Source organism: Engraulis encrasicolus, chromosome 8, assembly GCF_034702125.1.
Source record: "Engraulis encrasicolus isolate BLACKSEA-1 chromosome 8, IST_EnEncr_1.0, whole genome shotgun sequence".
Taxonomy (NCBI): Eukaryota; Metazoa; Chordata; class Actinopteri; order Clupeiformes; family Engraulidae; genus Engraulis; species Engraulis encrasicolus.
The window spans coordinates 5,950,251-5,963,490 of NC_085864.1; the positions used below are offsets into that span (position 1 = coordinate 5,950,251).

The 13,240-nt window shown below is 44.3% G+C and overlaps 1 protein-coding gene across 1 annotated transcript; it reads left to right on the plus strand.

The window, feature by feature from the left end:
• The first annotated feature begins 18 nt into the window (after positions 1-18).
• LOC134454093 (centrosomal protein of 164 kDa-like) lies at positions 19-13,224 on the plus strand. The gene is made up of 12 exons (XM_063204876.1): positions 19-2,229; positions 2,617-2,700; positions 2,788-2,838; positions 4,427-4,620; positions 6,256-6,465; positions 7,091-7,268; positions 9,913-10,020; positions 10,176-10,278; positions 10,585-10,959; positions 11,295-11,364; positions 11,687-11,803; positions 12,144-13,224. The coding sequence occupies exons 4-12, from the start codon at positions 4,427-4,429 to the stop codon at positions 12,238-12,240; spliced, it is 1,452 nt and encodes a 483-aa protein (XP_063060946.1). The 5' UTR covers positions 19-2,229; positions 2,617-2,700; positions 2,788-2,838; the 3' UTR covers positions 12,241-13,224.
• The last annotated feature ends 16 nt before the right edge of the window (positions 13,225-13,240 follow it).

The window sequence follows — 13,240 nt, forward strand, 5'->3', positions numbered from 1 at the left end:
CTCAGACATGCAGCATGCCAGCCTCTAAGGAGAATTCCTGCCAATCCCAACGTGCAGTTGTATTGCTCATGCTTCCCTGGATTTGTCACTACTCAACGGTGCTGCATTGATTTTTTCAGCCCAACTCGAGACCATGACCATTCTAATGAGGGCATTCTATCATCCCAAAAAGTTATTATTATTATATTTTTAATATATTTTTGGGCTTTTTTGCCATTATTTCGATAGGGCAATGAAGCAATGACAGGCAGTGAGTGGGGAGAGAGAGACTGGGAAGGGTCGGCAAAGGACCTGGACCGGAGTCGAACTCGGGTCAGCCGTGAACCAGACGAGTGCCCTTCTGTTAGCAACTCGGTTATTGAACATCAGCAGACACCTTTACAGCATAGCAATAACTTTTGGTATTTGAAATAAATGTATCTTGAAATGCTTGTTAAAAATAAAAAAAAATTTGAACAAACCCATGCCCTCATTAGAATGGCCATGTAGCAAGGGTGTGCCAAGGATAGCATGAGCAGTACAACTGGCATGCTGAAAATGGCAGAAGTTCTAAGTAGTCCAACTAAAAGGAACTCGCACACTGCTGATGCTGATGCATTTTCATACATGGAGAAAATAAAGAGAGTGCTACCGAGTGCTAAACTTTTGTGTTCCTTCAGACCATCATCATTGCCAAAAAATGGTCTGAAGACATGAAAACATTTTGTTCGACATTGGGTAGCACTTCATGCATTCATGCATTAAAATTCTTTAATTTTGCATTGGCATTAGTGGTGTGCGAGTTCCCTTTTGCTGGACTATTGGATTACTTTGTGGAACTTGACGCACCCTCCCGGCTATAAGCTCAAAGGCGCGACGCTCACTTGGAATTTATGTTCGAAGTTCTCCTTAAACATAGCATACAGTCCTTAGCAGCGGTAAGTTAAACTCCTATAGCTTTTCCTGTAACATTGAAAACTCAATTCGACCAGTAAAACTGGTCAGAAGAACTTATTCACTGACATCTGCAACCAACTGGATGTGAGACAAGTCAAAACTCCACTTTTCAAGCGACACTTTTTTCCCTCCAAATTGTAATGAGAAGTCTTAATTTATTACTCAAGGCACTTGGTAATGTCATAACAATGTATTTATAGCAATATATAACAATGTAGCTGTCTGTGAGTCTTTCCAGCAAAGTATGGCAGGCCCATCTGCACAAAGAGTATGACGGCAGTATCATTGTACGAATACCTTGTAACAGTCCTCAAAAAACACATATCACTATTTGAGCAATCTTACTATGTCAACTGATTCACGATGCACTTATGTCTAGACCCAGATAACAAGTAATGACAGGAGCATATACATATACAGTATATACAGTGTAGGTAGTATGTGCATACATCAGTTGATATACACATACATGTACCATGTTCAAGTTGCTGTGATATTGTGACCATGTGCAGCCTCTGGTGTCAAGTCAGGCACTGCAGAAGGCAGTAACAAGACACTATCCCTCACCACAGGCCGTAAGATTGCAAAAAATAGACTTAGCAAAAGAACAGCAGAAAAAAAACAGCTGATCAAACTGGCCAAAAAAAGAGGGCTGGATTTGGATGAGAGACTGGCTACAGTACCACACTGGCTGCGTAATGCTGACCGGCCGAGACTGAAGCCAGGCAAAATGCTGATGCAGAAGCAGAGGATGGGCCTGTGTGGCTGGCTGGGTGCAGAAAGATGTGGGGCAGCTGGCACTACCAGAGTCAGCTAGTCTGCCCAAAACCCAGCTGGAACATTGCTACTGTTCTTAAAATGTTCTTTTAACTATCATTTACTGTTCTGCATTTATTGTGCAATAAGAATGCAGTTGTTTCCAATATGAACTATCACTGATTACTGCTTTCAAAAGCATTGCAATGAAAAAGTGCTGACTGAAACATTGTCAGAATGATGCAATTGCAAAACAAATATGCAGGGCTGATGGATGACACTGTGTCTGTGCCTGACTGCGTCCACACCTGTGTGTATGTGTGTGTCCACATCTGTGTGTGTGCGTGTGCACGTATGTCCTGTCCACATCTGTGTGTGTATGTGTCCTTATAGGAGAGCCTCCAGAGGGAGCATCTGCGGTGTAGTCTGCAGGAGGAGCGGGAGAGGCTGCTCTCCTCACACACCCTGCAGCTGGAGCAGCTCAAGGCCCAGCAAGACAAGCAGCTCACCAGGACACGACAGGCCTACGCACACAAGGTACACTACACTGTTTACTAGAGTATAGTGCAGCATAATAGGAGAAGTGAAGAGCTGCTGCTCTAAGTCGGTGTTTCCCAACCTTTTTTGTGTCATGTACCCCCTAAGCCTTTTCGTTGTGCCATGAGTACCCCCTAACTCATGTTTTAAATCACTTTTTCTATTGCAGTGTGACTATGCTCCATGCATTTTAATTATGTTTTTCCAATTACCCCCTGCAGTGTGCTCGCGTACCCCTAGTGGTACACGTACCCCTGGTTGGGAAACACTGCTCTAAGTGATTGGATAATCTCTTATATTGTCCCATACAGTATATTAGGTAGCAAACCCCCAAAATCGGGTGAAATAGCATCAGCAGCGCCATAACTCTTGTGCCTGCTTCTTTAGGAAGACGAGGTGAAGGAACTAGAACTGCAGCTGGATATTCGAGCCAAAGACCTCAAGACTCAGGAAGCCATCCTATTTAACCAGGTACGGATCTATTCAATAGATATACTGTATGTAAGGTGTTTAAGAGATGTCCCTGCCATTAAAATCAATCATAAATGTACTTTATAGACATCAGAAATCCAAAAGAGAAGACATCAGCTTGGACTTGAGGAGAGCAAGGTAAGGAGAGAAAACAGAGTTTGCATAGCTCTGTGCCTAGTCTATCTGTCTGTTTCTGTCTCTCAGTCGTTTTTTGTTTGTCTGCCTGCCTGTCTTGTCATGTCATGTGTGTGTGTTTCTCTCTGTAGCATGTGTATGCCACTATCCAGCTTATTAGGATATGTGTCTCCGTATATATGTGTTCTTTATGTTCCTATACATGTATGCCTAATGCACATAATATACAGTATATCCCAGCACCACTTTTCCCCCTGCCCTTTGCAACCACGCTCTCACATGGAGTATATGTCTGTATGTGTGTATGTGCATACTGTATGTGTGTGTGTCTTTGTGTGTGCGTCTTTGTGTGTGCATGTGTGTCTGCCTGTCTCTCTGTGTGTAATGTATGTGCATTTGTTTCTTTGCTGTATAGTATGCATGTACTGCACTGTATATCTTACCACCACTGAACGTTTAAACTTGACCCCTGCCCTTCACTCACTTCCAGAGCTGAAGGGTCTACACGTGTCCATCTGTGTCTGTGTGCATTCACGTGTGTCTATCTGTCTGTATACATAGTGGGTATGCCACCACAACTGCATACTGTATTTAGACTATTTCCCCTTCACCTGTATGTGTTTTCCTCTATTTCTGTATCTGTGTGTGCCTGTCAGTGCTAATGTGCATTAGTTCCCTTGCATGCCTGTGAAATGTGTGTAGTGCAGGGGTGGAACTTAAACATTTTACCCTCCAGTCACTGTGGGAGATAGATTCTAAAATCCACCAGTCACTCACAATTTTTACCAGTCACCATTTTTACCAGTTCATATTCAACTGTTCCAAACATGGTAATGCCAAGTAAGATCATTTTTTGATCAATACTTTTGTTTCAGAGTTCATTAATTCAGTTAATGTAATGCCAGCAACTCTTTTCATTACCAATTTGCTTAAACCTTTGATGTTGGATGCTATGCACAATTCAGCATTAACCCGGGCGCCTGTAGAAAAATTTAACCCGTCACAGGTGGGTGACAGGTGGTTTGACATATGTGAGAAAGATGTTCCCTCTCGGTTGTGCATTTTAAAATCAGAGGGTAAAGCAGGCTTGTATTTAGGATCTTTAATTTGATCTTCAAAGCTAAAACCACAACATTCCTGCTTGCTAACAGTCTCTCCTCTTGCAACTGAAAGGGAGGAGCTTTAAAAGGCAGGTGAGGGGTGTGACAATCAGTCTCAAACAATCAATCAACTCAGCTCTTGCAACCAATTACCTACTCACCAAGTCTAATTATTCAATTCACAGTTACAAGCAGGTAAAAAGTACATAGAAACAAAAAATACAATGGGATGAGACATAAAACACTGCTATAAGTTCAAAATAAACAACATTTAAAACATGTAGCAAAGCAAGCTGATAAAATGGGTGTTTTAAAACAGTGAAGATCCCAATCTTCACAACATATTTCACCCAGCAAAGGCCAAATGTAACCGTCATTGGCAGGTGGACGGGTGCTTATTTCCATCCCTGGTGTACTGTAGTGTATTATGCCCATCACTGCATGTGTAAAGTTTCCCCTGCGCCTCCTCCTGCCCGCATTTCACTCCCCAGATGGAGGTGCTGCATGAGGAGCTGGAGCGTGCAAAGCTGGAGCGCGAGCGGGCCCTGGAGGAGGCGCAGCAGCAGCGGGAGGAGAAGGAGCGTCTGAAGGAGGAGAACCGCGCCATGAGGGCCGAGAGGGAGCGCCTGGAGAAGAGGCTGGAGCTGCTGCAGGAGCACTGCGACCAGCTCAGCCAACGCGTCAGGTCAGCTCACCTCCCCACAGTCAAGAGATGCTCATTGGGTGCACTTTACATTACATTTTACATTTGCATTGTATTGCATTGCATTGCATTGCATTGCATTGCATTGCATTGCATTACATTAAATTACATTACATTACATTTGGCAGACGCTTTTAATCAAAGTCTTCACCTGCTTCTTGAACGTTCACTTCAATCCACAATCCGGTAACACTTTACTTGACGCCGGCCTCATACAGTATGTATGATATGACTTGGACGTGTCATAAACATTATGTCAATGTCATAAATATTTGATGACTGCTGTCATTAAGTTACATTTGGTTATGGTAAAGACAGCCCGATCAATTTCAACTTTTCATGACCATAAAATGTTGATGACATTGACATAGTGCTAATGTTTATGACTTGTCCATCACTGTGTCATTACACTGTTATGACACTGTCATGTCATGCGTACATACGCCAGCATCAGGTGGAGTGTTACCTGTGATCCTCCATCTGTCCTCACTAGAGATGCACCGGATCCACTGTTGTGCATTCGGTTCCGGATCCGGCAGGATAGTAGGGTTTTTCACAGGATCCGGGTCCAGCAGGATCTTAAGCAGTTGATTCGGTATCCGGCATGTTACCTAAAAATCAGGATCTGGTGCATCTCTAGCCTAGGGTTTTCAGTCAGTCTTTCACAACCCCAATCACTGCATGGAGTGAAAGCCCTTTGGAAGCGGCCGTTGCAGGCAGTGTGGCAATAAGCCAATGAGTCTAAAAAATAGTTTGAGCCAACGTAATAAAAAGGGCCCACGTGTGCGAGTAGACTATATGTTTCAACCCTTTTGTAGGATCCGGTATCCGGTTCTGGATCCGTCAGGATCTTAAACAGTGGATCCGGTATCCTGCAGGATCCTAAAAATCAGGATCCGGTGCATCTCTAGTCCTCACATTCTTATTCCTTCCTTCCTCCATTCTGGCCCACCTCCCGTGGAGAATACGGAAGGAATTGAGGGGGGATGGTTGCCTGATTATCATAGACTTGCAATCGCGATTCAACGCTGCCGAAGGTGTTGCGTCACTAGGAGGGCGCAGCCTGGCTAGGAGGATGGGGGAATTAAGCGTGACATTCTCTGCAGCCTCCCTGTTCCAGTATCTTTCCTCTCTCCCCCATCCTCGTCCTCCTCTCACCTTTTTGTGTATTGAGACATTGTCAACATGCAAGGCATGAGATATTGATATGGACACATTGTGGCTTTGATGTCCCCAGAAGGCAATTTACAACCAGCTGGTAATCACACAGTAATTGTATTCTTCACTGACTATGTTAACGTTGGTCAGTAAGTTGCAGGTTCAAATCCTGCCAGAAGCAGTTCAAGATGTCTGAATTGTGAGCGTCCGAAACCTTAGGCTCTGTGCATATTGGTTAATAGCACATGTTATAATCTTACTGTCATCAAAATTGTAATGCCTGTTACTCTGTAATGTCATAGCAATGTTGTTATGGTGTTGCTGAGTATTTTCAGCAAATAGTGAATGGGCCTGTTGGCGACCCCATCTGCACAAACAGGCTATACATATTTGAGTGTCCGAAACGTCATGCCTGCTTTTTGGATATAACCTGACTGTGCCTCTCACTTGTGTTCTCAGTGACCTGGAGCATTCAGAGAAGAGGGCCAAGCGACAAGACGGCAGACGGCAAGCGAGGGCAGACTCTGAGGAAGGGAAGGAAACGAGGAGGAAGCGGCGAGAGTCTTCGGCAGGCCCCAGCGATGAGCCCTCTCTACAGGTGGAGGACCTGGAGCCCCCGGCTGCGGCCGCCGTGCCCCCACTCGCCAAAAGCAGCGAGAGTGTGGAAGGGTGAGTAGGCCTCGCCAGCAGAAACTGCTTGTGTTTTGGTATAATGGTGGTTAGGGAGTTGGACTGTAGATCACAGGGTTGCAGGTTCACTTCCCACCCTCAGCAATCCCTTCCTCCTTCCATGGCTTGAGTGCCCTTGAGCAAGGCAGCTAACGCCACATTCTTCCAGGGACTGTAACCAATGCCCTGTTATATCTGTAAGCGCCGCTCTGGATAAAACGTGTCATGTACATGGTCAGATTAAGCACTAATCAGGGCCCCGTTTCTCGAAAGCATTGTTGCTTACCGGTTAGCGACTGAATAGGTTGCCTATAGGAAATTGCATTGCAACCAAGTAAGTTGCTAACTTAGTTAGCAGCCACTTAGTTAGCAGTAACCCAGTTAGCAGCAACACTGTGAAGAAGAGCACCCCAGCATAGCATGGGTCTTAATGTTTTAATTAATGGCTTAATGGGCTGTTTTAAACAGCAGCGTGAACTGGTCAACGTTTGGCACAATAATGTAGCATGGTGCTGCACTTGATGATGCTAATCATCCGTTTCAATCTGTCTCTCTCTCTCCCTCCCTCTCTCTCTCTCTCTCTATCTCTCGCTCTCGCTCTCTTTCCCCCTCTTTCTACCCTTAGTCTGCGGTGCTACATCTCGTCGGAGGGCATGTCGCTGCAGAGGGCTCGTAGCTACCTGGAGCAGCAGAGTGGGAGCCTGAGTGAGAGGCAGGCCATGCTGCTGGCAGCCCGCTCCAGCTGCCTCCACAACCCCGCCAAGGAGGCCGCCAGCCAGGAGCTACTCAAGAGCCTACAGCAGGTACAGCATACTACATCATCCTGAAACTACATGATGCTGATGCTAAATGATGTAATACGCGACTGGATAGATTGGTTGGATGGATGACTGAATGAATTTATTTGACCGTTCTTGACATGGGACAGGAAACTGAATCATACTCTACATTTAAGAAATAGTCAGGGATAACACAAAAGCCCTTTGGATGGATGTGAGGGTCCTATCTGACATCTAAGATTCATGGATAGATGGATAGATAGATGAATGTATAGGTGGATGGATGGTAGGTGGATGGCAGCCTCTAAAGCCGGGTTAAGAGTTAGGAACTGCTCCAAACACTCCAGCAGGTTGAGATGCTTCCTGGTGTCGACTGGTAAATGGAAGGTGGGATGGATGGTAGGGTCTTACCTGACATCATGGATGGATGGATGAATTGATGGGTGGATAGATGGTAGGCTCTGACCAGACATAAATGCACAGTTACGAGTTAAGCTGTAATTGCAGCAGTCATGCTATAACAGTAAAGGGACTTGTAGCCTCAAGTTAGATTTGGACGAGCAGCCTCAGCCTCAGAGCCCTTGCTTAGTTCTGAGCACTCTACACATAGGGTCATTCCATGTTAATTCACATGATTCCCTAGAATCTCCCCACATGACCCTCTCCGATTTACCCGATATCTCACATACAGGTACCTTTTGATGTCAATCGAAAGAATATCAAGTATTAGCACCCTACGTCCAACGGTTGCGGAGATAAAGCCCTCCAAAGTTGGGGTACCATGGCCACTTTTCAAGCCTGTGAATTGCATACAAAATTTACAAGCAGATTTGAACACCTCTGGTTTTAGTTTGAAGGAAGATACAGGCCTAAAAATCACCATGCCCCCTCAATATGACCCCGTCTACCAGATGATGTACTTACAAATGGCATGCCTTTAGTATTTTTGGCTATATTAAGCCTTAAAAACTGAATTTGTGAAACGTGTGTTGAAGAGTCTTGCCATTTTGGGGTTCAGATCTTGGAAACTATGTATGTTTTGGGAGTTATAATTGATTTTCCATCATATTTGGGAACTGTAGAGTGTATTCCAAAAAATGTAGGGCGCTCAGACTTTAAAAGATAAAATAGGAGGGACTCAAAAACGGATTTGGGACAAAATTACCTTACGGTACCCTCTACTTCAGGCCTCAAATGAACCATGTGGGCACTTGATGACTGGAACGCCCTTTTTACCCCATGTAGAGTAGCACTGTATCAAACATTCAAGCTTGGAAAAACTTTGTTTTTCAAAGTCCTTCATATTAATCTTGGCCTTCAAAGTATATGTTTTTCTCTATATCTTATCACAGTGTCTTTTGTCTGCTGCCATCTGCTGGTCAAAAAAAGTAACAACAGCGTAATGTAAGAAAACAAAAGGGGATGGTAAATCTTGCCCATAATTTACCAATAAAGCACTGCAATTATTATACAGTATGTTGCTATATACTAATTATGATTTAACAAGCATGATGAATATGTATAGTTTAAATAATTTCCTAAGTGTGACTGCTTAATGCTTAATCATGATGCCAGTCCCAAGGTGGCCTCACCCTGCACTACATTTCTACCAGACATAGGGGTGGGGGTGTCCTGGTGGAAATGTAATCATGATTGAGCATTCTGCATAATGCTCGTTAAAATCATAATTAATATATAGCAATAAACTGTAGAATTAAAGTGCTTTATTGGTAGCCTAGCGAGCTTAACCCCTAGGGGCGTCAAGATTTCTAGGCTACTTTATTGGTAAATGATGGGCAAGATTTTCCAGCCCGTTTTGTTTTCTTACATTACACTGTTGTTGCATTTTTTGACCAGCAGATGGCAGCAGACAAAACAGACAATGTGATAAGACATAGACAAAAACATATACTTTGAAGGCCAAGATTAATATGAAGAACTTTGAAAAACAAAGTTTTTCCAAGCTTGAATGTTTGATACAGTGCTACTGTACATGGGGTTAAAAGGGCGTTCCAGTCATCAAGTGCCCACATGGTTAATTTGAGGCCTGAAGTAGAGGGTACCGTAAGGTAATTTTGTCCCAAAGCCGTTTTTGAGTCCCTTCTACTTAATCTTTCAAAGTCTGAGCACCCTATATTTTTTTGGAATACACTGTACAGTTTCCAAATATGATGGAAAATCAATTATAACTCCCAAAGCATACATAGTTTCCAAGATCTGGAACCCCAAAATGGCAAGACTCTTCAACACGCGTTTCACAAATTCAGTTTTTTAGGCTTAATATAGCCAAAAATAATCAAGGCATGCCATTTGTAAGCACATCATCTGGTAGACAGGAGCATATTGAGGGGCCATGGTGATTTGTAGGCCTGTATCTTCCTTCAAACTAAAACCAGAGGTGTCAAAATCTGCTTGTAAATTTTGTATGCAATTCACAGGCTTGAAAAGTGGGCATGGCACCCCAACTTTGGAGGGCTTCATCTCTGCAACCTTTGGACGTAGGGTGCTAATACTTGGTATTCTTTCAATTGACATCAAAAGGTACCTGCATGTGAGATATCGGGTAAATCGGAGAGGGTCATGTGGGGAAGGCGTGTGAATTGACATGGAATTACCCCATATTAGTTTGAGCATACTATCATATCTGGTCCTGTCTGACTTTGTATAGGAAGCAAATCACCTTGAGCAGCTCAGGGCCACGGTGCAGAAGGGCCAGAGCCTCTTGGAGAAGAAAGCGGAGAGGCTGACTCACCTGGAGAGCTCACTGGCTGAAGAGGTAAGCACCACTTGCTTCTCATTGTCAAGAAAATCACAAGAGTATATTGCCTGGTATAGAGGAGTTGAATGTGATGATTTGGCTTGCTTAATTTGTTAGGTAGTTTCAGTACAGCAGATTCAGTGATCAGTAATGTTTCTTTATGGCTGTTTCAGCTGTCCTACAACGACACGTACAGGCAAGATGTGGACAAGAAGGTGACGTTCCTGGTGTCTGACTCTGACATGAGCAGTGCAGTGGATGGCCATGAGGGTACAGGTAAGCACACCTGCAGTATTTCTACGCTACAACAGAGCTCAGTTACTCAGGCTTTTGTATAGTTTGTACGTATGGTTGAGGCTCATCATTGAGGACTGCAGAATCCAGACAAACTTGGGCTACTTCTCATCGACTAAACCCTGGGATGACCGACCGAAGCTTTTTTGTTGGTGCACAGAATGACTGACATTGCGACGCACATGCAATTAAAAAAAACTTTCCAAGGGTCTTGTCGATGGGAAGTTACCCCAGCTCGTCTTGACCTCAGAAGTAAACCCTCCTGCCTCCCTCTCTCGTTGGTTTCAGACGTCCACACCACAGTCCCGGCCAAAGTCCAGCAGCTGGCCGATTCCCTGCAGCACATCTCGGGGCAGTTGAATACGGTGCTGGAGGCCCTGGGCTCGCTGGCCCAGAAGAAGGCGCCCCCTCTACCAAGCGCCCAGGGCCCCCCGCCGCTCTTCCAGCCCCACCCCGTGTCTGTGGCCATGCCGCCTCTGTCCCTATCTCAGGACCTGCCCCTCTCCTCCACGCTCCTCCACACGACGCCCCGCTGGCCATGGACTTCAGCCCGCTCGGGGGCTGCCAGTCTGGGCAGGCACGGAGGCAGCAGCAGCAGCGCGCTTATGACCCAGAGGCTACACGAGACAGACCCACTGACCTCCTCCAACAAGTTCTCCTCTGGTAGGTCTGTGACAGTGCAACTGTCGAGTGAAAAGTTGTACATGTTGTATTGAGGATCAGGCGCAGTAGCTGAAATCAGTTGGGGGACTACAGGCTACAATTAATATTTGCTTATACAGTAGTCACAATAACTTTGAAACGTTTTATAATTTGAGGCATGACACTATGTCTTGCTTTTTAAGGTGGGAACGTGGCGCCACGTCTTAAGATTGATTTACAGATTGATCTCTTTTGTTTACGCTGGCTTGTGATGCTAATTTAAATATTCAGATAATATGTAGATCATATCCAGATGTGCTGTACTATACACCTAATGTAAGACTCTTTTGTCCTAGGGTTTCCCATTAACATCAATGGCAGCCCTCCAGTGGGCAACTACAGCATCTCAGGATATACTGCAGTCAGGTAAGAAGCCGTTTACACAGATATTTTTGAAAACGCATTGGTTTTGGCCTTTTTACCCACATGACGTGTTTACATGTTTACCAATATTTGCTTTTTAATTTGTTTTCTTTGTGGATAAAAGCTATGGACAGGAAAGATTTGCTTGCTGCCCCCTTAGCTTTCCTTTCACAGCCTCCTGAAGTGCAAATTCACTATAAAAGTATAATGAATTATTCTATCTGCAGTGATTCTAGTATTCTGCAGTTGTTCTAACTGCAAAGTCATATACGTAAACACTGTGTGACTGAGTGTTGTTTTGTGGTTTTTTTTTTTTTTTTGCCAGTGAGCAGGTACAGAGTATGATGTCGTCAAAGTCAGCAGAGATGGATAACCAACAGTTGCAAAGCCTGATCGATGGCAATAAGAGATGGCTGGAAACACGCAGGAAGGATCCTGCCTTGTATCCTTTAACACTTTTCAGTGGATGGGTTTGTCTTAATCTTCTAAACGTTGCACTTTGCAGTATCCCGGTGTTACAAGTTTCAGAAAATTTTGCATCCTCAATGGGGCCGTCATAAAAATGAATATGGAAGAACTTGAACTCTGCCCATGACAGTGCCTATATTGAAATTCAACTACAATATTAGAGAAATCTATCTCCATTCTGGCGTCTTCTTTGCACATCTGTTGATTACTTCAAATATCTCGCAACACTTTGTGTAGTGACAATCAGGATCTCTGATTTTCGGAACTCATGCATTTACAGCTCGAAAATGTTTTTCCTTAACATGACTGACCAGACCTTTGTTTACACGCTACCGGCCCCCATCTTCCCTCAGTGGGCTGGTGCAGCTGGGCCTGGATGAGAGTAATCAGATCAAGGTCTACCACTACTGACCTGACCGCTTCTACTGCAACCAACCAGGACGCTCCTGCCCACCTGGAGTCTGACTCGGTTCACACTTTAAAAGGTGTCAATCCCCCCTTTGGACAGTCTAAATCCATTCCACAAGTTGAATGCAAGCAGCTATTAATCTGAGCTAATGGTAGTCATGTATATATCGGACACTAGATGTCGCATTCAGTCTTGTGGCATGGCAAGCCTCAAGTGACGCTGTCTTGTAACCTCTTTTCTCAGTTTTTCACAATCAGCAAAGATGTTTTGTCTGCAGGGTAATTTGCATATCACCTTGTTGCCTCTTGATGTTCTTTCAAACAGCATTACCACTGGGCCAAGATGGCCATTTGAGCCATTCGTTTCAATAGCAAGGTGTACAAGTAGTCAATGCACCATCTAATGTTCTACGTACATGTATCTGCGGATGGTATTGAGCACTCCAAAGACAATGTTGTTCAGCTGCTCAGTGGACACCTGGGTTGGAAAGAAACGCGACATAGGAACCCGGTATCAACACCTTTTCCACTTCACATTACATATGTATGTGTGTCAGCGGCTAAGAGACCATGTGGCAGCACATTCGATTCACTTGCAGCTGTTTTCCAGGATTTCCTGTCTAGGGATTACAAGGGTCAATGCACAGCATTCCGACATAGTCGGGCCTGTACGGTGGTCACCAAAACAAAAACAAGACCCTTCCACAACTATGAATGTCACTATATTGCGTACCAGTGTTAAACAGGTCCTTAAGACATATCAATTTTAGAAGCAAGTGTATGTGGTGGTGTTTTTACAGTATGTTTGCCCTGTGTGAGGTTTGAGGTTTTCTCCAAAGCACAAAGCAAAGGCCTTACAATCATTAACAGCAGCACCTCTTCCATTTCTGTCTTGGCCATGTACTGTACTGTTTACATAGATGCCATATGTTTGTAACGCAGTTTTGTACAATACAAGAGTAAAGTGTATATTTGTAGCACTTACAAGAGTTGTCATGTGCTT